The 26,793-nt window shown below is 50.0% G+C and overlaps 1 protein-coding gene across 7 annotated transcripts in view; it reads left to right on the forward strand.

Moving 5' to 3' along the window:
• The window catches only part of MBP (myelin basic protein), a 155,277-nt gene extending 133,845 nt beyond the window's left edge, over nt 1-21,432 (forward strand). For 2 of the 7 annotated variants that reach the window (XR_004029605.1, XR_004029607.1), the window contains 6 exons: nt 10,122-10,226; nt 11,286-11,321; nt 11,671-11,703; nt 15,013-15,019; nt 15,329-15,448; nt 19,808-21,432. Coding sequence is in view for 4 of the 7 variants with exons in the window: in XM_030810249.1 (XP_030666109.1) it covers nt 10,122-10,226; nt 11,286-11,321; nt 11,671-11,703; nt 15,329-15,448; nt 19,808-19,852 (339 nt within the window). In the remaining 3 variants the exon portion in view is untranslated. The remainder of the gene's footprint in view (nt 1-10,121; nt 10,227-11,285; nt 11,322-11,670; nt 11,704-15,012; nt 15,020-15,328; nt 15,449-19,807) is intronic. The other 5 variants (XM_030810249.1, XM_030810251.1, XM_030810250.1 and 2 more) reach the window with 3 other exon arrangements.
• Nucleotides 21,433-26,793: the final 5,361 nt, after the last annotated feature.

Raw genomic sequence — 26,793 nt, forward strand, 5'->3', positions numbered from 1 at the left:
AGCAATTAAATTCCTCTCTCAGACAAAGAACTAAGAGCTTGAACTCTATTTCCTAACTACAAAACTCCAGGCACCCGTGAATATTAATCTTTTTTCAAATTAATTGTAAACGTTTCTTCTGAGAGGGAGTGACTCCTTTAATAAAATCCGAGTGGAAATGATGCTGCCAAGAAATGCCTTGGCCCTGCAGCCGCTGATCTTCAGATGCATCGGGCGGCAACTCATCTGTTACTGCTTCCCAGTTTAAGAACGCCCAGCTCCCCAGGCCTTAAAACAAACTGGAAAGCAGGTGGGTGGGGTGGGGGAAACCACCTCTCTTCCTGATTGCTGGAGAGAAACAGGCAGCGGGCAGCAGCCTGGGTGCTGTGCGCAGGAGCGCCGCCTGCTGGTGATGGGTATCATCGCAGGTTGAGGAAAATAATTCTTCAAAAATCATGTAATCAAACAGGCTAATGGAAAAAGGAATTTCTTTTACAAATAAATGGCCACCCGTGGTCTTCCTCCCATGATTTTAAAAACTTTTCAGCAAGTTATTTTTATTTACCAACCAAAAGTTTGTCATTTTGTTGTTGTTGCTCTATGAATCGTGATGAAAACTCTACTGATAGGAAGGGGCCCCTGACGCTGTTGAGTAAAACAAGAAAACTCAGATGAAGAAAACAGTGTGTCTAGTACGATCACCTTTAACGGCATTTGCATATTTTGTCTGTGTTTTTGCACAAAGCCAGATCTAACAATGTGCTCATCAAAGTGCAAACCAGAGTCATCCTTCAGTGGTAGAATTTTTCCACAAACTTTCTTATTTCATGTGATATCTTCATATGAGCATGTATTATTTTTCTAAACAATAGAAAATATTAGTTTTTAAAAATCAGGTCTTTTTTTGATTCTTCAACTGTCCCAGGTATTCAGCTCCAAATAAGCCAAAAATTTTGCAGAAATGTCCTGGCCTCATCTCTAGCTGGAAAACGCAGGTGGCAGGATGCCCCCCAGCATCTGAGTCCACATCACCAGGTGTGGCCCTGTGTCCATTTCTTATTTTATGGTGCAACTGACCTCCTAGCTCTTCCTCGCTTTTAATCACCTACAAAGAAAGTGCGGTGCTTGAAACAGGTTGGGGATGGCCCAGGAGACACAAATCTCAATGAATAAGCAAAAATGTTCACAGTTTTGGCTTTTTTAAACCTTAGTGAGTACAACTAAAAGTATATCAGGGAATTGCTAAATGTGTGTCCTAAAAACTAAGCAGGCCGTGTGTGGTGGCTCACGGTGGCTCACACCTATAATCCCAGCACTTTGGGAGGCCAAGGTGGGTGGATTGCTTGAGGCCAGGAGTTTAAGACCAGCCTGAGCAACATGGTGAAACTCATCTGCACTGAAAATACAAAAATTAGCCAGGCATGATGGTGCATGCCTGTAATCCCAGCTACTTGGGAGGCTGAGGTATGAGAATCGCTTGAACCCAGGAGCGACGTTGCAGTGAGCTAAGATCACGCTACTGCATTTCAGCCTGGGCAACAGAGTGAGACTGTCTCCAAAAAAAAAAAAAAAAAAAACCCTAAACTAAACAGCAGGAACACTTTCTGTGTTCCTTTGTGAACTGAGAGCTGAACTTCAGCTCTCAGTTCACTTTCAAGATGACCTTATACATCACAAATGTTCCTGGGGCTGCAGCTCAGAGCTCCTGATGGGGTTGACGGGGGAAGCTGAGGTTGTGAGGCTGGCCCAGGCCCTCAGCGGTCTCCTCTGGGAAGGCTTGAGGGTGGGCCACCCCCTTCAGCGTCCCCCATGGCTGGTCTGTGAAGTGACTTGAGTTCACCTTCACCCCCTAAGCGCCCCACCCAGCTTGCATCTTCCCCTAACCTCCTCCCGTTGTTTCTTTAAGGCCTATCATCTTCTCCCAGCTCCTCCCACCTAGGAACAGGTAACCTGTTTACCATAAGGTGTGACAGAATGATAAGTGCCCACGCCCCATAAATTGAAAAATAAACCCCAAAAACACTGCTCTTAAACCCCCCAAAAACACTGCTCTTAAACCCCCCCAAAACACTGCTCTTAAACCCCCAAAACACTGCTCTTAAACCCCCCAAAAACACTGCTCTTAACCCCCCCAAAACACTGCTCCTAAAATCCGCTGACACCTTGCATTTATCACATTTCCTGCACTGCTGGAAGCCGTGGAGTAGGTGGTGCGTTTCTACAATTGAACTGAGCAGGGTTTGTGGTGAGCAAGGGGCTGTGGGGTCAACGAGGAAGGGGCCAAGGGGCGGCATGAAAGGACTACAGACCCGGATCGAGCATCCAGAAGGAAGGGGCTGCTTCTGACCTTGCCTGCTGGCCCGTGTGACCGAGGCTGTATTGCATGGACCTGCAACCAGCCACTCACAGGAGAGCAGGGCAGACACAGGGCTCCACTTCTCAGCCAAGCCATCCTAACACTGTGTGTACGTCTCATCTCATAAATGTAAATGTACCTCGACCTTCAAAAGGGCAGCAATGTCTGTCCCGATGCTGTGTGCTGCTATTCCTTCAAAGAATAAGGGAATCTCGGCAGCTTCACTTCAGGCTGTTGGGGAAAGGAGAGTGGGGCCTTCGGGCATCTCTTCTACGAGTCACCCGAGGGCATGGGAATGTCATGGCCAAATCAGATCAGAGCCGCTCAGGGGAGCCTGGGTCACTTAAAAGGTGGCTCAACTACAGCCAAAAGGTGGAAACAGCCCAGAAGTCCCCGGAAGGGTGAATGGATGAGCAGAAAGCAATCCGTGCATACGGTGCAGTGGTTGTCGTTCAGCCTAACAGTGGAAGGGAACTCTGACAGGGGCTGCAGCACGGGAGTCTGGAGGGCACTGCGGTAAGTGCACTAAAGCCATCCCCAGAGAGCAGACGCTGCATGGCTCCATGCATAGGAGGCCCCTAGGGTGGCCTGGTTCATAGAGACAAGGTGACTTGAACGCTGGGCCCGGGTATGGAGAGTGGGTGTTTCATGGGGACCAGGTTTCAGTTCGGGAAGCTGGAGAGGGTCTGGAGATGGATGGTGGTGATGCTTGTACAACAGTGCGAATGTGATGTATGCCACTGAATTGTACACTTAAAAATTGTTAGAATGGTAAGTTTTATGTTATGTGTGTTTCACCACAATAAAAAATTTCTTTTTAAAAAGTAGGAGATATACCTAATGCTAAATGACGAGTTAATGGGTGCAGGAAATCAACATGGCGCATGGATACATATGTAACAAACCTGCACATTGTGCACATGTACCCTAAAACCTAAAGTATAATTAAAAAAAAAAAAAAAGTGGCTCAGGCCGGGCGCGGTGGCTAACACCTGTAATCCCAGCACTTTAGGAGGCTGAGGCGGGCGGATCACGAGGTCAGGAGATCAAGACCATCCTAGCTAATACGGTGAAACCTCGTCTCTACTAAAAACACAAAAAAAATTAGCCGGGCGTGGTGGCGGACGCCTGTAGTCCCAGCTACTCGGGAGGCTGAGGCAGGAGAATGGTGTGAACCCGGGAGGCGGAGCTTGCAGTGGTCCGAGATCGCGCCACTGCACTCCACCCTGGGGACAGTGAGACTCTGTCTCAAAAAAAAAAAAAAAAAGAAGTGGCTCAGATGCAGCACCCGTCCACGCGGCCACGCAGTCCCCTGCCCGAGGTCGTTCCCAACCTGACACCGAGGCTGCTCCTGGGCTTCTCTCCCCGTGCTCAGCACAAAACTCTTTAGGAACATAAACCAAAAACCAGGTCTGGAGTCTCGGAAACAACCGAGATAAAAGCTCACCAGAGACTGATCTCGCAAGGTCTCCCACTTTTCCAAGGTGGCTTCTTAGTAAAATTCTAGAACAGAAGACTCGGAGAGTCTCTGTTCTAGGCCCATCATTTCACCCGTGAGGAACCACAAGCCCCAGGGCCCCAGGGGACTCGCTGAAGGCCACGCAGGTGGTGTCAGGCCCGGGCTGGAGCTTCCCAGATCCCTGCAGCAAGCTCTTTTCACAAGGCTGCCATGGAGGGCTTTTGTCCCTCTGGCCACTTTCTATTTGCTGAGCTCCACCGTGTGAGTCAAATGCCAGAAGCTTTGGGGATCCCGCTGAAGTTTTTCTTCTTTCCTCTGAAAGATTAAAATCTAGCTGGAGAGGGAAGATGCTTGCAGAAAGCTAAAAAGGACAATCCAATGCCAGATGAGGGTTGCAGCCAAAAGAGGCTATATTTTCCCAAAACAGACATTTGGAGGGGAGGACGATCTAGGCAAAGGTCAGGGAGCCAGCAGGAGCCCCGAGGCAGAAAGAGATGCCAACACTTTCAGGGGGGACCTGAGACTTCCAATCAGAAAATTCGCACAGTGATCTGATGCCCCCATGAATTCCATTTCTGGCTCTACAATGATAGATGGTGTTAAATGGCCTAATTCTATATTCTATTTCACAAAATAATGAACAAAACGGGCTTGCTTTGGGGGTAGAGTTCTGTGAGTTGTGATGCACGTATGGATTTGTGTAGCTACCGTCATAATAAGGACACAACCCCCAAATCCTCCCACCTCCCCCTCACTCGTGGACACTGCACCCTCCCCCAACTCCCTGCCCCCCAGCTCTGACCTCCCCCAATATAGGTCAGCCTTTTCCGGCATGTCGTATAAATAAGACCACACAGTATAAAACCTTTTAGAATGGCGGCTTTTACTCAGCAAGATTCCTTGGAGAGGCCTCTAAGCTGTTGCCTGTATCAAGAGTTTGTATTTTTATCGCGGAATAGTATTTCATGCCTGGATACAGCACAGTGTGTTTATCCCTTCAGCCACTCAAAAGCATTCAGGTTGTTTGAAGGTTTTAGTGAAATCTGGTGGGTTTAGCTGCTATGAACATTCATGTACAGGTTATTGTGTAAACATAAGCTTTTATTAAAATTTAAATTACTTTTCCCTCAAAAGATTGCTGGCCAATATATTCATTATAAAAGCCATTTCCAAAAGCGTGTAATTTATCCTTTAGTATTTAAAGCAGGAAATGGAATTACAGGGTCATATGGTAAGTATAGGGTTAACTTTCTAAGAAACTGCCAGATTGTTTCAAGGAGTGACGGTTTGCGTTCCCAAGGTAATCCATGAGGGTTCAGGGGCTGCACATCCTAGCCAGCACTTGGGAATGTCGGCATTTTTAATTTCAGCCATTCTAACGGTGCGGTATCACCTCACGGTTTTGATTTGCGTTTTCCTGATGCTAATGATGATGCTGAACATCTTTTCATCTGCTTATTCACCCTCCCTACGTCCTCTTTGCTGAAGTGTTTATTCAAGTGTTTAGTCCATTTTTAAACCAAATTGTTCGTTTTCTTCTGGTTGAGTCTTGAGAACCCTTTACAGATTCTGCTTTCAAGACCTCTGTCAGATATGTAATTTGCAAATATTTTCTCGCTGTCTGTAGCTTGTCTTTTTCTTCTCTTGATGGTGTCTTTTGTAAAACAAAAGTTTTTAAACTTTGATGAGGTCCAGTTTATCCGTTTTTCCTTTTATAGATGATGTTTTGGTGTCAGGTCTAAGAACTCGTTGTCTACTCACAGGTCATGAAGGTTTTTCTGCTATGGCCGCTTCTGAAATTTTATAGTTTTACATCATAGATAACGATCTATGATCTATTTTGAGTTAAATCTTGTGTAAGGTGTGGATTGGGGTTAAAGTGGTTTTTCGTGGTTGTTGTTTTTTTAACATATGGATGTTCAATTGTTTCAATGCTGTTTGTTGAGAAGACAGTTTTTTCCATTGAATGATCTTTGCCAGGAATCGGCTGGTCAGATTGGGGTGAGTCTGTCTCTGGACTCCATTCTGTCCATTAATCTAGGTGCCTGTCCTTCCTCTAACACCACAGGTCCTCGGTTACCATAGCTGCATAGTCAATCTTAGAACCAGGTAACGTGTTTTTCTCACTTTATGTGTCCTTTTCACAATTGTTTGGCTATTTTTGCTACCTTGGATTTCCATGGAGTTTTAGAATCCTCCTGTCTCTAGCTAAACAAAACCTTGCTGGAATTTGATTTGGAATTGCATTAAACCTGTAGATCAATTTGGGGAAAGAATCAACAGTTTTACTATGTTGAGTCTTCTAATCCGTGGACATAGTATGTCTCTCTGTTTAAGTTCACTTTGATTTCTTCCACCAGCATTTTCTAGTGTTAGCATTAAAGTTCTGTACATTTTTGCTAAATGTATACCTAATATTTTGTTTCCTTGATGCTATTATATATAATAATTTTTAATGTTGTTTTTTAATTGTTCATTACTTGGATGTAGATATATAATTGACTAAATGTCCTTTTAGTAATAGGTCATTACAACCATGGTATGACAATACAGATATAAGACCGACTCAAATTATTTGTGCAACTGATGATTTATGGCTAAAAGCCCAAGTCGAAGGCCTAGTTCAGTCACTCTTCAATGCATCTATAACCAAAAAATGTGTAGGATCCCATGGTAATTATCCCATTCACTGAAGACGGTGTCAGTTCTGTATTAAAAGTGAAGTAAACAGCCTACATGTTCATTCAACAAACAGTTGCTGCTCACTGCATTCTTAGTTCTGTATGAGGACCACCAGTAAAGCAGCTGCCTTTTTCACAGACATTTCTGACCCCTGACAAAAGCTGTAAGAGCTCACCTAAAACCTGCCAACATCACGTGTACCTTATAAGATTTAAACTACCTTTTCCTCACCAGGGTAGTGACCAATATATTCATTATAACAGTCACCTTCAAAACATATCATTTTTCTTTTATCATTCAAAGCAGGTATTCATAATTCACATGTGAAGCATTATCTGTGTAATGCTCCATTGAATCTCTGACAACACGGTAAGTTGTAAAATCCTGAGATCTGCATAGCGTGACTGAGCATTCACTTATTTAAAAACCTAACATAAACCCAAGTTTTTTTCTTTAGAAACTTAAAAAGTTTAAGTCATTTTTCTAGTTTAATCACAGGATGAGTGATTTAAAGGCCAGTGATATTTCTGTGACTCAAAATCCAAAGTCCAGCATCTAGAGAAATGGAGAGGCAGAGCGCCAGTGGCCTTCTGTGAAGAGTCTGGGAGCTGCGCTCTGTGCCTGAGAGAGGTTGACAGTCTCATCAGGAATGAGAATCGTTAACCAACGAGGGCACAAAATAGGAAAAACAACTAGTAAAATATGGAGTTGCTGATTACTAAGAAATCCAAGGGATAAAATGGGATCTTTTTTTTTTTTTTCTTTTGGAGACAAGTCTCGCTCTGTCACCCAGGCTGAAGTGCAGTGGCGCAATCTCACCTCACTGCAAGCTCCACCTCAGAGGTTCAAGCAATTCTCCTGCCTCAGCCCCCTGAAGCTGGGGCTACAGGCACACGACGCCAAGCCTGTCTAATTTTTTGTATTTTAGTAGAGACGGGGTTTCACCATATTGCCCAGGCTGGTCTCGAACTCCTGACCTCAGGCAATCTGCCCGCCTCGGCCTCCCAAAGTGCTAGGATTACAGGCATGAGCCACCACACCCCGCCACAGTGGTATCCCTCTTTCATTCCTCATGCATTCAAAACCTCTCAGGCAGGAATTTTGTCTGCTTCACTTTTGCGGTATTTTCAGAACGTGGACCATGCCTGGCCCCTGGCATTTAGTTGGGAAGTAATGAGGCCCAGTGCAGAGAGGGACAAGCAGCTCATGGTTACGCCCTGCTGTGCCTGCAACTCTGTCATAGGGGAGGCCACGAGCAAGGGGTGCAGAAAACAGAGCTCGCAGTGCTGAGTAGGCCCCGTGCATGGGAGACGCCTTTGCCCTGGGCCCTGTGGAGGTTTCAGACAGATGGGAGAAGGAAGGGCCCTGTGGACAGACAGGACCCTGCACAAGGCCCAGGGCAGAGGATGCACAGCCCATCCACGTGGAAGATGGGCGGGGCCAGGGCATAGGGGCGCAGCCCAGGGCAGGGGATGGATGCTCAGCAGCCAGGGCAGGCGCAAGGAGAGCTGGGGCTGGGGCTGGGGCTGGGGCTCCTGGCAGGGCTGCAGCCAGAGCGCAGGGCCCTCGGAAGTGCCCAGAGTAACAGGGCTCCCGCTGCGGGCAAGGGCGGCCACAGGACACTGGAAGGAGAGGGACATCCACGTTGCTTCTGTTTCATGAAGCTTGATCTGCTCTGGGTGCTGAATGCTGGGAAGGTGGACAGGAAGCCTCACCACGTTAGGGCCCAGGGGACAAAGAGCTTTGGCTTCACCCTGAAGGGTGGGCAGGGCAGGGAGCCTCACAGGCAGCAGGAGGGCTGTTAGTCGTCTGGGGGTGAGGGCAAGAAACATTTAAAGCAGGGGTCCCCATCCCCCAGGCCCTGGACCGGCACCGCTCTGTGGCCTGTTAGGAACTGAGGCACACAGCAGGAGGTGAGCAGCGGGCGAGTGCGATTATCTCCTGAGCTCTGCCGCCTGTTAGGTCAGCGGCGGCACCAGATTCCCATAGGGGAGCAAACTCTACTGGGAACGGCGTGTTTGAGGGATCGAGGTTGTGCACTCCTTATGAGAATCTAATACCTGCTGATCTGAGGTGGAACAGTTTCATCCCAAAAACGTTCCCCTACCCCCATCCGTGGAAAAACTGTCTTCCACAAAACCCATCCCTGGTGCCAAAAAGGTTGGTAATCGCTGCTTTGAAGAGGATCGAGTAGGGAAGGAGGGCAGAGGAAAGAGTCCAGTGCCAGCAAAACTTCAGACCTGACGTGTGCCGTGTGGAGACCCCCGTCTGGGCTCAGCCACAGAAGGTGAACAATGTTGGTGCTGGACAAAGCGCAGCACGCTCTGCAAACATTGTCCTTTGTAGCTGCAGCATGCAGTTGTCACCCACTAAATTCCACCATTCCGTGCACTACCATAAATCCCAGAAAAGCGCACTTTAGGCCTTTGGTGGCAAAACTGTCTTCTGAACAACAAGGGGTCCTCCCAATCAATGTGCATAGAGCTGAGAGACTGGAGGGAAATGCTTCAACTGACTTCAGTGCATTTAACTGATTTGCTTCCGCAGCGTTCTGTGTTGACAGGGCGCAGCCAGAATGCCTGGGGCCAGAGCTCCTCTGACCTCCAGAAATTCATTCCTGCCTGAGGTGTGGGCTCTTTACATGCAGGCTGTTTCCGAACAAGTAGGATCTGGGAGCAGCAGTGAGAAAGCGAGGGGAAAATTGACAAAATCAACCTTGCAAGCTCCCCCTGAGTCCCTTTCCTTTGCTATTCTGAGAACTCATGGTCAGCCCTCTTGCCTGCTGCATTCACCGCTGTTGGGCCTTTGCAGTCGAGCTGAGAGCCAAGCAGACAATGCATGAAGTCTGCAAAAGCCACAGCGTCCCCTGTGTCCCCTGCCCCCCGTGTCCCCTGCCCCCTGCATCCCCTGTGTCCCCTGCCCCCCCTGCGTCCCCTGCCCCCTGGGCGCATGGCTTTTCCCTTCCCTCCGCTGTGAGCTAACCTCTCGCAGAGCTTACGACTCCGTATCTTCTGTGCAATCTCTGCTGACCTGGAGTGTTCTGGTTCTGTTGGTTACCAGCTGGCCCTGGGCACTCATGCCCAGCCATTCTTCCCTCTCCGCTTCCTCTTACTCGAGATGTGGAAGTGATATTCCCAAATCAGGCCAGTGCCAGTGTGGCGTGAGACACTTGCTTTGAGAAGCGGAGACTAGCTCATGTTATGCAGCCGCATCAAAGCCCTGAGCTGCCGGCCTCATGCTGTTGCGGGTTTTTCTGTGTGTATTTCCTGAGCATTTTCCTGTGTTCAACCCAGAAGCCTGGGGATAAGTAATATTTTTCTCTCAATGCTTTGCCCAACCTGACCCTATCTCAGATGGAATCTCCCTTGAATTACCGTCACCTTCCCCTCTATTTGCTTGTTCACCTTCAGGAGAGCCACACACTGAGTCGGTGACAGAAATCTCTCCCCAGCAAGTCGCACACCCAAACCGGCTGCTGCCAGCCCGTAGCTGCCCCAAGTGTGTCTGGTGGCTCATCTGCGGCTTCCTAGTAGAAGGCCCTTAAACAATCCCGATCACAAAGGAGGAGAGATCCAGTTTCCCTGCGGAGGACAAGCCGCAGGGACTCTGGACTTGTCCTGAGGTCACCGCGCCTCTGTCTTTCAGGACTCACACCACGCGGCGAGAACTGCTCACTACGGCTCCCTGCCCCAGAAGTCACACGGCCGGACCCAAGATGAAAACCCCGTAGTCCACTTCTTCAAGAACATTGTAAGTGACGATCAATGGGAAGAGGTAGAAACTGTGAGGGGGAGGAGGGGTGCTGGCCACTGCTGTCATCCACACAGGACATTCATACGTTCGGGGGTGGCACCAGGGTCCTCGTCAGGGTGAGGCCAGCCGGGGAACTCCCCCTTCGCACCTGATCGCGAGTTGCAGACAAGCGCTTCCCCACGGTATGGATTGCACTGTGCGCTCCGTGCGTTCTCCAGAGAGCTCACTTCTCTTGAGATTAGAACCCCATGTAATGCTTGGCCTAAAACACAGGCTTTGCAACCTATAGAGAGTGCTTGCCATGGGCTGGGAGGGGACGGGGCAGCAGAGAGAGCACAGGGCATTTTTAGGGCATTTTTCGGGCAGCGAAACCGCTCTGTTGAGGCTGCAATGCTGACTGAAGAGCACGCACTTGTCCAAACCCACAGCATGCACAGCCCCGAGAGAGCCCTAACGCAGGCTTGCTGATAAGGGAAACTGTTCGGGTATGTGAAGACTAATTTCTGCACAGTTTTTCTGTAAACCTAAAAGTGCCAGGCAAAATGAAAAGTATTAAAAACAAGAACAAAACCACAGGCCTCTAATTCCAAGATCTCAGTGCAGCAGGCATTTTATGGTCGTATTTGATAAGCGCATTTAGGAGCTGCAGACCTGGGGGCATCCCCTTGGAAGCTCTGAATGTCAGAGGACCCACTGCTTCCAGCCCCTGAAAGGGCTCAAGGTGAAGCAAAGTCCGCCACCTCCCTCAGTGAGCAGTGGACAGGCGTCTTCCCTGTGTCCCAAGATGGGCCCATTCCCCAGCTACGGAACCTCTGGGGGGTGTTTTCCATCCTCTGAAACACTTTCTCCTCCTCTGGAGGATCTGCATCATCTAGAATATTTTCAGTCTCAGGTCTATACTTCTTGACCAACTAGGACAGAAATGGGGAGGCTGAGCACCCGGGTGCTTCTGGCAGCTGATGGATGCTAGCCACCCTCAGCAGGCAGGAGCCTGTTAGGAAATGGGCGGCGGCACAGGGCTCCCAGTGCAGCCCACGGTTCTCTGTGTCTTTCCAGGTGACGCCTCGCACACCACCCCCATCGCAGGGAAAGGTAAGACCTTGGAATGTTTTGATTAATCATCACTTTTCTGATAGACCTTCTCTAAAATCCCATAATGTACCAAAGAGAGAGTTAGGCTCAGAGCTACCAGAATTCATCCCAAAACGTGTTGCCAAGCAGCTCCCAAGTAGAACAGGTCAGCAGATCCATGTGCCACTCCTGCCCCTCCCGCAGCTGCACAGCAGCTGTGGCCCTGAGCCTGCGGCCCCCCTCGGAGCTCCGGGTGGAACCTGTTTTTACCACCTCAGCTCTACTGTGCTTTGATTGTGTTTCCTGTTGATTGAAAGGACTTTCCCTTCACTGACCACCATGTCATTATTTCTCTGTCTTCCTCATGCAGGGGAGAGGACTGTCCCTGAGCAGATTTAGCTGGGTAGGTGACGAACGCACTTCCACAGCTTCCTCTTCCATCCCGGTCCTCGCAGCCCCGCAACTTTTGTGTTCTGCTCTGTTTCGGTTGCTTCCTGGCCCCCTTTTCTCTCCTCTCAAGACCTCTCTGCCCACAGCTGGGATCGGGCCACCTTCTCTTCCATTGGGGAAATGAAACGTGGTCTTCCCTTCCGGAAGGTCTGGTCTCTTGCTTCTGTGCCTGGGACCCAGCCCTGCAAGGCCAGACCCTCTTCTCCCAAAGGGTTCCCAGGAGACGTGACTGGTCTCCCTCCCAGGGAGGGAGCAACACCACGTCCGAGAAAATGTTTAACTTCTTCCCACACAACCAATGCGAGAAGCCCCAGGAACCCGCATGTGGAAGTGGGACTGGCTGGCCCATCTCATAACCCCAGATGCTGGCACTGGAAAAATGATTCTGCTAATGAACAGAAAAAGAGGCGAAATAGAGCTGCTCGATTTATAATAACCTCATTAATCCGAAGACTTTGTTTTGTGTGTGTTTAAATAATAATTAAAAGATAGGTATCAAGCCATGCAGAAAATCTTCCTTAGGAATTTTAGGCTTGTTAATACCAAAAGCAAACTTTCAAGGAAGGTTTAAAATGGCCAATTTGAACTTTCTAGTGAACAAATTTGGTGTCTGAGACAAATTAAAATGCCAATCATTATATTCTAACCAAACTTATAGACTTTAGTTACTAGCAAATATCAGATATGATTCTTACTGTATAAAAGTTATAATTTTAGAATACAATGGAGGAATAACCACCAACATATTGTAGATAGGTTGTGTCTGCCTCCAAAAGTGCAATGCTCTCACACGCTAGAACAGAGCCTACCTACACTTTCTGCTCAATTAATAAGCATCATGTACATGAATGAATACATTTTAAAAGAAAGACAACAAGGAGAAAGAACAGGAAGAAAGAACAGGGAAAGAAAACAGAAGATGGGAAAGAGGAAGGAAGAGAGGGAGGAAGGGACGGGGCACTTGAGAGAAAGGCAAAGAAGAGATTCCATGAGGATCCCAAGGCAGTCCCACACGTGATTACACTGAATTATGAACTAAGATATTTACTGAAACGTTTTCTATTAATGCATATTCGACTTGCTTTTTCTGACCTAATGAATTTGCGAAACGATGACAGCCATGTAGCAAATGTACATGGACTAATACTCACAATTACTTTTTTATTTTCTATACCAGCAGGAGACAAAGATGATAGAAGAATGAAATTCATTTTTGACCCAGAAATCTCATTTTAGCTACTGCTTTATCTGCTCTTAATTTTCTAGGAGTGGACTTTGGGGCCATCGTGCCGGATCCTCCCTGAATGTGGAGCGATGGGGGGTCGCACACAGGCCGTTCCGCCCCAGCAGCTAACAAGAAAGACCCTTGCATTCCTCCCTGCATCTCTCCCTTTTGGGTCCTACTAATGTCTGTTGAATTTCTCTTTTTTCCAAAGCAAAATCCTTCTCTGCATTTTGTCTGCTTGTCTGTTTCCCAGAGCCGCAGGACTCCCTCCTTGTCTGGAGTTCCAGAGAGCCCCCCCTTTCTCTTTCTAAACTGTGTTGTGTGTTTCCTGGTACATTCTAGGTTCCCCAAAGATAAACATGACTAAGGATTCGGAAGGAGGAAAGGCCAAGCAGATTGTTAATCTGAAAGTCAATCCCCGGATTTCGTTCTCAAAAACTCTTTATTTTTGCAGAAAAGCAATAGAGTAAGACAGAACAACTAAGCGTTTGCAGGGGAAGTGGCTTTCTGCCATGTAGAGCCAGGCTGGCAACCTGGCCTCCCAGGCCCTCTGCCCTCAGGGAGTGAGCACGAACCTGGAAACCTCTGGGACGCAAGAGCGAGGCTGGCTGTCCCCTGGTGTGCAGTGCTTAGACCTTCTTCCACACGTCCCCTGTCCCTCACCTCACTGGATAGCCCCCGAATCAACTGTTCACATGAAAGCAGCTGCCTGGTTCTGAGTGGCCGTGCTCGCTCCCAAGCACAGGCTGCATGAAAAGAAAACTGTACAAGTAGCTTGTACGGTGGGAAGCCCCCAGCAGAGGCTGCAGGTGTAGCCAGGCGCTCTGGAAGCCTTGAGGCCTCTGGTGTCATCCTCCTCACCTCTAAATAAGAGATGGGCTAGGTTGCTCAAGGTCCTCCCTGTCCTAAAACACTGTAATGAAATGGAAAAAAGGCTGCAGGCTGATCGAGGAGGGACAGGCTGCTTTGGTTCCCACAAGTCTTCAGGGCAGGGCTCTAGGAGAGTCTCCCATTTCTTGTTGGCAAATCGTAAAGTGCAGTCTGGACCCTGTCCACTGAGTAGAGACTCACGAGGCCAACCAAGATCCCTGAAAAGCTCACAGCGTGGTCGGCCTCCCGCAGACAGTGCACCCACCGTGGGAGGCCACTTCGCCCCCCGTTGTTAACATCCACCGCGCCCAGACTCCCACAGCGAGCTCCTTCCCTCCTCCCCGTGTTTGCAGTGGAGTTCCCACTCAAGAAGACAGCACAGTAGCAAGTAGAGGCTGGTCCTGAGACACTCACACCCGTGTGTGTCAGGAAGCCCCTGCGATCACACGGCCCATGAGGAAGCCAGAGGGGCTGCTGGGGCTGATGAGGCCAGGGCAGGGTGGCCTGCTCGTCCATAGGTGACAGCTGGCACCAAAGCCCAGAGTTGGCAGCCTCCTCCTGAGGAGTGGCATCTCCATGAACGGCTTGTGTTCTCGCACAACCCCATTGTGTAGATGAGGAAACCAAAGCTCAGAGAGGTTCCTGCCCTTGCCCAAGGCCACACAGCCGGATGAGCTAGAAAGGTGCTAGGGGACTGGGAGGTGGGGGAGGTGAGACGCTGTCCCGCTGCTGCCAGGACGTGGCCGCCCCCCGTGCCAGCCAGGCCTGCCTCCTCCCTCTGTCCGGCTCAGCAGCCCCGGCCTCCTGTTGCTCCCAGTCTGAGCTTTGGCCAAGGGAGACTGATTCCTGCTCACCCTGGGAGAGAGCTCAGGATTTTGTCTCAAAACCTTATAAAAGATACAAGGCTCGACATTTTACTAAGGCCGAGGACTCTTGATCTCCCAGACAGATCCTAGAGCCACAGGGCCCATGTGACCAGAATCCAATCTGTGCAAATCAATCAGCAAAAGGAGCCCCCAGCAAAGGGCGCGGGCCGGGGCCTCCGGGGACCGGCACCTACACACCGCACAGCCCCCCAGGGTCCGAGTCCTCCAAACACGTGTAGGCAGGAGCCTCCTTACCTTGATTTGCTTGATGTTTGCTAATCTTCTCTTGAACACCCCACAGCGTGAAGGTAAGCAACTGTTCCCTAAACGACTTAGATCCTTAAAATATGTGTGGTTGGGCCGCATATCTCATGAGAGAGCCTCCGCCCAAACCAGAGCCCTCCGCTCTCTGCGGCCAACACCCTGGTAGACCTGGGGGAGCAGCCTCTCCCGCCCCCACCCCCTCAGCGCCGTGCTGGCCTGTGGCTCCTGAACCACTCACCAGTCCAGTCCAGGGCCTGAGCCCTTCCCCGGGGCCCTGGTGGCAGCTCCCAGTGGCTCAAGCAGCGTGCCCAGCACTGCGGGTGGAGGCTGAGCTCTGTGGTCTTTTCTTGCAGGGGGCCGAAGGGCAGAAACCAGGATTTGGCTACGGAGGCAGAGCGTCCGACTATAAATCGGCTCACAAGGGATTCAAGAGAGTCGATGCCCAGGGCACGCTTTCCAAAATTTTTAAGCTGGTAAGTTACCCTCTGCTCAGCTCCAACGAGCGGGGACTAAAAGGGTCCCAGAATCCCTAAGCTGAGCACAAGAGTGGCTGCCACCTCTGGCTCAGCCGCGCTGTACCCTGGGCGTGCTCTGTCCCAGCAGGCGTGCAGGGGCTCAGGTGGCATTGCCCACCCGCATGGACGCGCGGATTTCCTCCGAGATGCATGTGGAGCCGGAGGGGCTTGAGGAAGGGCTGCACCTGGGCTGGTTCAGAGGCCCTGGAGCAGGCGGCTGACCTTGACTCTGGGGCAGGGCCCAGCTGGAGTCCAACTTGCCGATGCCCAGGGGTTGGAGCCCTCAGGGAGCTAAAGCCAGAGCCAAGCAGACGTGGGTGTGGAGGGGGAGATCCCTGGAGCCACGGGAGGGGATGCCCAGGAGACCTCAGGGAGTGCGGAGTGTCCTGTCGGCTCCTGAGGACCTGGAACCAGACCCATGACGAACGCCAGGCCCGCCGTTTGTGAGGACCTGGAACCAGACCCGGGACGAATGCCAGGCCTGCTGTTTATGAGCTGTGTCTCTGAGACTCGGTTTTCTCATCTGTAAAATGGAGGTAACCCGCCCACTCAGCTCACAAAATCGCTGTGAAAGTAAAAGGTAGTGACAAACACAAAACGCGGCTGGCAGGTGCGGGGCTCGGATTCCTTAGATAAGCAGTCACCTTTATTATTGTTAAACGTCACCGAGAAAACCCTTAACTCTTAGACAGCGGCTCTCATTAAGCAAAAGAGGAGGCACATGAAGCTCCAGGCAGGGCCGGGAGGGAACCGCGAAGCCAAAGGGTCTGGGAGACCCCCAGGCACCTGCGTTTGCATTTTCATCTTGGAGGAGACCAGGCCCCCGGGGGCCCTCCCCGGGGTGCAGGGAGGAGGGGTCTTTCTTGGTGTGTAACGTACTCATTGATTCAGTGACCTGACCCTTGACTCCATGTACTGTTTGAGTCTGGATGTGTGGTGTGCTCTGCCCAGCAGCTGGGATCCACATGGGCACAGACACGGTCCCCCCGCGTCCTTGGTGAGTGCAGAACCTCTGCCATGAGCCTCGATTCTGGGAGGTTCTGTGGACAACAGGCGATTCAGGGCACAGCCCCTGCTCTTAAGGATAGCTGGTCTTAGGAAAAGCTTTTAATATGTGAAGTGAGCAGTGAGTGACTGAGCTGCTAAGTAAGCAGCTCAGATAAAGTGTCAGATAAAGTGTCAGATTTTATGTCAGATAAAGTGGTAGGCAGGATCCACTCCTCAACGTAAATTCTGAGTAAGAAAATAAATTCTCCAAATATTCAAGTCTCAGAGCCATCATGCTGTACATTGCCGCAGTTCTAGGATGTGGCCACAAGAGGGCGGAGATGAGGCTCCCGGGAGAGCAGTGTCTGAACCTAGCCCTGCAGTCAGGACGGCCCCGCCCCACCTGGCCAGCAGGTCACCTGCCTCTGAATCACCTAGGATGCATGCCCAGACCCCTGTCTGGGCTCCGCCACAGGCTCACTGAGGCAGAATGTCCAAGGGTGAACTAGGTGTTGCCAGTTGTGATGACTTTGCAGACACCGTGCTCACCTGGGAAACACGGATTCATCCCATCTGGATAACTAATTACTCCACTACCAGCTTAAGGACTGTTAGACACGCGGGGAGAGCTGAGTGCTGGCTCAGAGTTGATGGGAGGGCCCAGATGAGTGAGGGGCCGCATTTAGCAAATATTGTCCTTATATATGCAAGGCTGACAACCAGTCACTCAAAGATGCTTTGAAGGCCAGAGCCTACCAAGACCACCCTGAGGAACAGAAAGCTGCATTTAGATCTGCATTTACTGTGTGCAAATATAACCAGTGTACTACACACATGTGTTTTCTTAAATAAGTTCAGTATTTTCCCTGAATTTTTTTGTAAGAAGCTTTTAAAAATTATTTAATTTCTGTAGAGTTCAAGGGAAGCTTCAATGTATCAAAGCAAATTTCAAATCATATGGTTGTAATTAAATTTTACTGCATAAAAAGTTCATAACTGGCCTACTATGGCCGTATGGCTGAATGAGTTGACTTGGGGCAGTTCCAATAGATTAAAAAATCAGCTCCCCCAGAAATGAGGGAGTTTAGAGGCAGGCAGGTGGAGAGGACAGGGACGTCATAGCATTTAACGTCATTTTACCATCTTTCTTTTCTGTTCTTTTTGGTGCTGTTGGAAATGAGTAGTGAGAGGAAAAGACAGATCTGGAAGTCTAGTGCTGTCGGTAGGAACTGGGTAGAAAAAACTATGCATGTCCCCCCATCACTCGGAAACCACATCAGAACATCATAGGGGCATCCTGTTTCCATGTGCATTAATTTCCACGAACATACATGTGAACGTTTTCCCACCTGTAGTGTTGCTGTGGAGTTGTGAGGTGTCAAAGTGGAGGCAAGAGTATCTGCCTTTTGCAGTAGGCTCTGTTCTTTTCCTGTCCTGAGAGAGGAGGTCAGTCTAACCCTCACCTTGTGAGTTCAGCCTTATACTGACCTGAGCCCAGGGTGGAGCAGATGTTTAGATCATGTGACTCCAAGTTGCAAGACACATAATAGAGAGAAACGTGACTGTTGCATCCATGCAGGCTCTAATCCTGGCTCCTTCGGGCTGGCTGAGCTTTGGCTCCTGGGCTATAAAGAGAGGATGATAGGAATGCCTACTCCAGGGGGTGCCGTGAGCACAAAAGAGAAAACGGGGAGAAACGGATTTCCTGCATGGTCAGTGCTCAGCAAAGTGTAGTTTCAATGATAAAAAGTGAAACCAATACGCCCACCATTTTCAATGTCAAAAGGGGGCATCAAGAAAGTTAAGGCTGTATCTTGGTAAGTTACCTTGCCAGAGGCTGCAGGGAACTTACTCCATTTCAGCACAGAAGCACTTTGTTTCACAGGACAGTGGTTCTACTTTCCAGGAAGTCCAAAGGCTGATCTCTTGGAAATGCAGCAAAAGGTGAGGTGAGTGTCGACTTCTGGGCTACTCCGGAGGGCAGCTCCAATGCCAGGGATGTTCAAGTTAAGTCAGGATCAAACAGGAAAAACCCACGCTCCCGAGGGAGAGGCTGGCCCTCGAGGGGCAGGGCCCTGCACTTGTCAGTCCCCAGGCCGGCAGGAGGCCTCCACGGTATGTGAGGAAGCTGCCTGTCTTGGGAGGGAAATCTCACTAGATGGTTCCTAAGGCGGCTTCGCAGGCTAGAATTTCATACACGTTTTCATCTGTGAAAACAAGAATCCCTTTAGTGAGTTGTGTAACCACAACATAGAGGCTTGTTTATAAACATGCTACGTATGTACTTGGAAAACCCCCCAACAAGTCAGAACTGTCACCTCGGTCTGTTAGCTGCGTTATTTGTAAGGATTCTTGGCGTCCGTGCTCTGGTTATTCGTGTTACTGGGCAGTGTGGAAGACGTAGAATTAGATGAGGACAGTGCTGGTTCGTTGCTGATCAGCTGTGGTAAACAGCATATTTCTTTTCTATCTTGCTTCCTGGGGGCTCTTCGCCAAAATTGATCATTTCATAAGAGAGGGGAAACCCAAGGAGAAGCTAAACTTTGAATAAAAATTTGAATGCAAAAAAAGTGCAGTTCTGCTTTGTCAATCTAAGTGACGTTCTGAGTGACCAACGCGTGCCTCTTTCTAGAGGGATGGCCACGCCTGGTTACCTCCACACCGTGGGCCACGGTACACCTGTGCACCATCTCAATTAGCTGCCAACTCTCTTTTAAACCTCAAAATTATTTGTCCCCCAAACATGTAAATGCATGGTTTTAAGACCCCTTCAAGTCAAAGTTTGCAGACAAAGCTCTCTGTGCATTTGATTTGTCTGGTGTGGCAGATGAGATGGCACATAGGAGGGACGTCCCCAGGGATGGACACGTGGCTTTGCTCTTTGCTGGCGCGTGTAGCAAGGGGTGTGCTAGGGTCCCTCTGAAAAAGAAGTTGCTCCCGTTGTCGCTGGCAGTCCCCCTCAGTGGCCCTGGAACCTCTAGCTGAAGAGAAAAAGTGCCCATTCAAAGCAAACCAGTGGAACCCTTGCACTTTCACCCACAGAAGTGCAGCTTGTTCCGCAGAACCGTGGCTATGCCAGGCACCATTCCCTGGGGCCTGGGAGTCAGATTCCAGGGACCCTTTCTCACAGAACTGGAAATTCAGTCAGCATTTGCTGAGGGAGGTCGGAGACATGGAATGAAAAGACCAGCTCTCCGCGGTGCCATTTCTATTAGCAGATGAGAGAGACACCCAATGGCTCAGCATCCACCCGGCACCACAGAAGAGGGGATGCTGGTGTGGGAGGACTCCGCGGCACTCTCGTCCTAACTCCTCTCTCTTCCTTTTCAGGGAGGAAGAGATAGTCGCTCTGGATCACCCATGGCTAGACGCTGAAAACCCACCTGGTTCCGGAATCCTGTCCTCAGCTTCTTAGTATAACTGCCTTAAAACTTTAATCCCACCTGCCCCCGTTACCTAATTAGAGCAGATGATCCCTCCCCTAATGCCTGCGGAGTTGTGCACGTAGTAGGGTCAGGCCACAGCAGCTACCGGCAATTTCCGGCCAACAGTTAAATGAGAAAATGAAAACAGAAAACGGTTACAACTGTCCCTTTCTGTGCGAAGATCACGTCCCTTCCCCTGCAATGTGCCCCAGACGCACGTGGGTCTTCATGGGCCAGGTGCACAGACGTCCCTCCACGCTCACCCCTCCACCCTAGGACTTTCTTTTCGCCGTGGCTGCGGCACCCTTGCGCTTTTGCTGGGCACTGCCATGGAGGCACACAGCTGCAGAGACAGAGGACGTGGGCGGCAGAGAGGACTGTTGACATCCAAGCTTCCTTTGTTTTTTTTTCCTGTCCTTCTCTCACCTCCTAAAGTAGACTTCATTTTTCCTAACAGGATTAGACAGTCAAGGAGTGGCTTACTACATGTGGGAGCTTTTGGTATGTGACATGCGGGCTGGGCAGCTGTTAGAGTCCAACGTGGGGCAGCACAGAGAGGGGGGCACGTCCCCAGGCCGTGGCTGCCCACACACCCCAATTAGCTGAATTCGCGTGTGGCAGAGGGAGGAAAAGGAGGCAAACGTGGGCTGGGCAATGGCCTCACACAGGAAACAGGGTCTTCCTGGAGATTTGGTGATGGAGATGTCACGCAGGCGGCCTCTGGACGTCACCGTTGCCCTGCACGGTGGCCCCAGAGCAGCCTCTATGAACAACCTCGTTTCCAAACCACAGCCCACAGCCGGAGAGTCCAGGAAGACTTGCGCACTCAGAGCAGAAGGGTAGAGTCCTCTGGACAGCCTCGCAGCCGCGCCAGTCGCCCATAGACACGGGCTGTGACCGGGCGTGCTGGCAGCGGCGGTGCACAGTGGCCAGCACTAACCCTCCCTGAGAAGATAACCGGCTCATCCACCTCCTCCCAGAAGACGCGTCGTAGCGAGTAGGCACAGGCGTGCACCTGCTCCCGAATTACTCACCGAGACACGCGGGCTGAGCAGACAGCCCCGTGGAGACAAAGAGCTCTTCTGACCGCATCCTTCCTAACACCCGCTGACATCTCCTTTCGCTCCTCCCTCCCTAACCTACTGACCCACCTTTTGATTTTAGCGCACCCGTGATAGGCCTTCCAAAGAGTCCCACGCTGGCATCGCCCTCCCCGAGGACGAAGATGAGGAGTAGTCAGCGTGATGCCAAATCGCGTCTTCTTAATCCAATTCTAATTCTGAATGTTTCGTGTGGGCTTAATATCATGTCTATTAATATATAGCCTCGATGATGAGAGGGTTACAAAGAACAAAACTCCAGACACAAACCTCCAAATTTTTCAGCAGAAGCACTCTGCGTCGCTGAGCTGAGGTCGGCTCTGCGATCCATACGTGGCCGCACCCACACAGCACGTGCTGTGACGATGGCTGAACGGAAAGTGTACACTGTTCCTGAATATTGAAATAAAACAATAAACTTTTAATGGTATTTGCATGGGTGTCTTCTTTTGTGTTCCGGGCTGTAGCACACAGGCCCACATCAAGCGAGAGCCAGGTGTGCAAAGCAAATGTGACTCGGTGCCTCTGGGTCTTGAGGCAGGGCTGCCTGGCGGTGCCTGTTGGAGGGGGCGTCCTCATCAGAGGGTCGATGGCTACTGAAGAAAGTGGAACAGAGGTAGTTGTTAGGGCACTGATTCTCTCACCAGGAAAAAAATATTTGGCGTCTCTGAAGACAAGCTTCCAAGTCTCTCTGTGTTCTGCCGTGTGGCTAGTGTACACACCCTGCAGATGTGAACCCAGGAGTCTTGGACGATTTCCCCTTGTCACCTTTTTCTCTGAAAGCGTGAAAGAGCGTGAAGCGATGTTTTACTTATAGTTGCCTTTGGTTACAAGAATTTTTCTTCAAAAAGATAGATGAAAGTCTCTTTTGTTTTTTCTTTTTCATTCTTTCTTTTTTTTTTTTTGAGACAGGATCTTACTTTGTCACCCAGGTTGGAGTGCAGTGCTGCCATCTTGGCTCACTGCAGCCTTAACCTCCCAGGCTCAAGCTATCCTCCTGCCAAAGCCGTCTACATAGCTGGGACTACAGGTACACACCACCACACCCAGCTAATTTTTTATTTTTTGTAGAGACGGGATCTCGCCATGTTGCCCAGGCTGGTCTCATCCTGACCTCAAGCAGATCTGCCCACCTCAGCCTCCCAAAGTGCTAGGATTACAGGTTGGAGCCACCACACCCAGCCTTTGTTTTGCTTTTAATGGAACCACCAGTTCCCCTCTGTGTCTCAGCAGCAGCTGTGAGAAATGCTCTGCATTTGTGACCTTTACGAAGGGGAACTTCCATGCCGAATGAGGGTAGGATTACATGCTCCCGGGGGTCAGAGAGCCTCAGACTCCAGCATGATATGCGAGTGTGAGAACTTGGGAATACGACTGCATTCATTGCAATAGCAGGAAACACTGCCGAGGCTGGAGGCATGGCCACCTGAGCTCGCCTGGCAGGCGTGGCAGACAGAAAGCCCACGCCCACTGGCTACACTTCTCTGCCCAGACCCCTTCCAATTGAGGAATTTGGAAAATCATGCAAAGATAATTACATTTTAAAAATTGTATTATTTTCATTGGCAAGTCTATCTTAATGTAACATATGTGGAAAATGCATTAAAAGGCAAACCAAGGGTACATCATAAGCTAGCATTCACCATGACAGTACAATATTTGGGTGAGTATTTTTAAATAAAACACAGCAAGATAGGAACTGAGCCAGGGAGCTTGTGTGCTCACTGAACACTTGGCTGAAGCGGCCCACCTACTTTCTCCCGAAGGTGACTGGAAATTAACTCACCAGGCGGACAGCCAAGAGGAGGGGCTGCCGGAGCCCCAGCCTCATGGACGCAGACGCCCTTCCCCACCACCCGCGCAGGCTGTCAGGACCTTCCCCATGGCCCGCGCAGGCTGTCAGGACCACGGTCAGTAGAGGCTAGAGGGGCCATGAGGGTCTGTGGAACTGAACATAGCCACAGTGATCGCACTTCCATCTGCACAGCCACACTCTGCCATTCAGAGCTGGCCTGCCCGTCTGTAGGGGCAGGGAACGTGTATGAAATTGATAGAGCAGCCTCTGAGCTTGGAGCGTGAAGTACCTGGCATGGAGGAAATGAAATCTCTACAGAGGGCTGACGATGAGGAGCCAGTCAAGAAGTGAGCAGAGCAGGTGCTGGTTTAGCTCAGGAGACACTGTGATGAATGACTCTGCCAGGGCCATGAACTATAAATTGGAATTGGGATTATGTGAGAAGAAAGAACCAGGGACTGAGGGAGAAACTGTAAAACAGTGAGTGAAAAGTTCTCTCATAGCAATTTTTACAGAAGAGAGCGAAGCCGTCAGTTAATCTTGGGTGTTTGTTTGTTAGTCTGCTTAGGAAGCCACAAGAGAATACTACAAACTGGGTGGCTTAAACAACAGACAGTTATTTTCTCAGTTCTAGAGGCTGCAAGTACAAGATCAAGGTGTCAATTTCTGGTGAGGCCTCTCTCCTCTGCCTGCAGACGGCCACCTTCTTGCTGCGTCCTCACGTGGCAGAGAACGACCTCGGGTGTCTCTTTCTCATCTAAGGACCCCAGTCTTACTGGATAACAGCCCTGGCCTTATGACCTCATTTAACCTGAATTCCCTCCTTAAAGCCCCTATCTCCAACCTGAATTCCCACCCTAAAGCCTCTATCTGTCTGTCTCATCTCCAAACACAATGACATTGCGAGTGAGAGCTTCAAAACACACATTTTGGGAGGACACAGTTCCATCCGTAACAGAAATATATTTTCCCTCATGCAACAACAAATATTTTCTAAGCCACCATTTGGCAAGATGTTATAATTAAATCCAAGACTCTGCAGAACTCTTGCCTCTTTGCCGAAAAAACACAATACAAAGTGAAGCATGCTGGCATATTTCTCTATTGTGATTCTTCTATTGTAAATAGTAAATAGTCACTGAAATCCTAAATGATAGGATAAGAAGGCAAGGTTGACCCAACAGCACAGGCAAGGCTATGTGGCTTGTTAAACACCACAGCTCACTCCAGCACAAGACGCCGGGGCAACTTCATGTGACCGCATCTGCCATAGAAGGAAAATGAGTGGTCTGGTTTTTCAGAAACAGCCTGATTTCAACCGGCACTCTCATCCACCTTCTAGGCAACTCCAACCTCGTCTCAGTGAGGCAGCCCAGGGCTCCTCCTGCTACAGCCCCTTACCTCGACTTCCCACCACCAGGAAATGGCTTGTTTATCCAGCTCCGGAATCTTACAAGCTCCTGGAGAGCTCACTAATAGTTCAAGACTCGAGGGCATCCATAAAACAGTGACTCCGTCCACTACCTCCAGCACCAGCCAGGGCCCCTCCACCTCTCAGCTAAGTTCCTGCTTCTGATTTAAAGTTCACGTGGAAACTAGAGATGATCCTGAGTCGGAATGTACCTTCCAATGCGGTGGCCAGGCTGCTAGCTCACCAGGGGTCAGCGCCTGCCCGCCTGCCTTACCACGGGTTGTGGCAAACGTCCTTAAGATCACGTCCCTGCCACAAAGGTTGGGCAGCTTTCAGGTCTCCTGGGAGATAGTTTCATCTGTACCATGGCAAGCGAACCTCAGAGCTATAAGCAGTACCAGGCTATGGCAAGTGTGGTGTGCTAGGAAGACACTGTCACTCAGACATGGGCAGCGTGTGAGTGGGGTCTATGGAGGCCTGCACATGGAGAGTTCTTAGTTCTTGCCTTACAGCTTTTCTGTAGGCTTGAAACTGCTTTAAAAAAAAAAAAAAAAAAAAAAAAAAAAAGACAGGCTGAGCGCAGTGGCTCACACCTGTAATCCCAGCACTTTGGGAGGCCGAGGTGGGCAGATCACCTGAGGTCAGGAGTTCAAGACCAGCCTGGCCAACATGGTGAAACCCCGTCTCTACTAAAAATACAAAAATTAGCCGGGTGCAGTGATGTGTGCCTGTAATCCCAGCTACTCGGGAGGCTGAGGCAGGAGAATCACTTGAACCCAGGAGGCGGAGGTTGCAGTAAGCCAAGAGGATGCCATTGCACTCCAGCCTGGGCGACAGAGCAAGACTCTGTCTCAAAAAAAAGAAGAAAAAGAAAAGAAAAAAAAAGGACGAAGACTTAGCATTACTAAAGTTTAGAATCACGATTGAAAGGTGACTAGAAAATGTGTGTGGTGAAGAGTATCTCGAGCCAGGGGCAGTGGCTCCTACCCATACTTTCAGCTAGCCGCTCAGGAGGCCAAGGCGGAGAGATCGCTTGAAGCCAGGACATTGAGACCAGCCTGGCTAACATAGCAAGACCCCGTCTCTAACAAAATAATGAAAATTAGCTGGGTGTGGGGTGTGCACCGGTGGTCCCAGCTACTCTGCAGGCTGAGGTGGGAGGATCACTGAATCCAGGAGGTCGAGGCTGCAGTGAGCCATGATCTGCACTCCAGCCTGGGTGACAAAGTGAGACCCTACCTCAAAAATAAAAGGAGCATCTCAAGGCAGATGGCCAGCTGTTGTCCATCTCTACCCAGAACTACTAAAAAACTGCCTGAGATAACATCAAAGTGAGCTGTCTCATGTTAAATATAAGAATTTCTTTCTTATAGAGCTTGGTTACCAAGGTAACCAATGATCTCTTTGTTCTAATTACTAAAATAGTAACGTAAAACTCTCCTCGTTGGCCCAGAATAATAACACTGGGGAAGCATCTGTTAATTGGTAGAAGGGGCGTGTGAGGCGTCTCCGTGGGTGTGCACTGTGTCATCTGTCATTCTTTCTGTGGTGCCTTAAGGGATTGAATGTTTCAAAGGTGCCAGGTCACAAGAGAAGGTCCTCAATGATGGGGGCAGCACTGTGGGCGGTGTGGAATAATCAGCAACATTTATTTTAACAACTTCCAGGCATATTGTAAGCTGAGCCAGGGCTGACCACAGTGTCAGCAGCCATGAAGCATCCCAGGTTCTCCCCACTTTCCCTTCAGGACAGCCTGCCAGCCTCCTGGCTGCTGGCAGAAGACGTGGGCTCCTGGGTGACAAAGGGGATTTTACTCACAGTAACAGGAGTAGTAGCCAGAGGGTCAGCATTTGTTTGAACATCTGATCCCCCAGCCCCGAAGTGGGATGCAAAGTGGGCCAGGAGACGCCTGCACACACAGTGGGTGGTGTGGTGGCGGAGGGGCCTGAGCTTGAGGAGCGGACTTTCAGCTGCTCAGGAGGCCAAGACAGAGGGGTCACTTGAAGTGCACCTGCCCAGCCTTTGGTACGGAGGGCAACAGTGTCTTGATTACACTGATCAGTAAGCAAGCATCCCTTCATGTTGGAGAAACAGGCCGTCTCCATCTCCCCAGGCTGCGATCTGTACAAACAGCCCAACAAAAGCACGTGGAGATAACACACAGAAATGCCAGGGGCCCACGCAGAGTGATTCCCAATACCATGTGGTGGCTGAACTGAGAATAGAAGTAGAAGGCAGAGCTGGAAAGAAAGAAATGCAATCAACTAACCCCAGGGACGAGGAGCCAGGTCTAGAGAATGTGACTGGCTGGCCCAGGGACAGGCAACCATCAGAGGCAGAGTTCGTCTGAGTGGGGCCCATGCCGTCTCCCTCGCAGCATTAAGAGCGCACAGCACACATGCAGGTACAAGCCTTTGCTTGTGCTTAAGGGACAGTACTCTTCGCTATCACAGGGAGCCCAGCCTCTGGGTAAAACTCACCTGGAAAAGCACTGCCGATAGTTGAGACAATCCATTGTAGTGGGATCCAAAGCGCTTCCCTCACCCACTCTATTTCAAAAACTACCAGAGCAACACGCCTCCTAC

This window comes from Nomascus leucogenys, chromosome 4 (genome assembly GCF_006542625.1).
Source record: "Nomascus leucogenys isolate Asia chromosome 4, Asia_NLE_v1, whole genome shotgun sequence".
Classification (NCBI taxonomy): Eukaryota; Metazoa; Chordata; class Mammalia; order Primates; family Hylobatidae; genus Nomascus; species Nomascus leucogenys.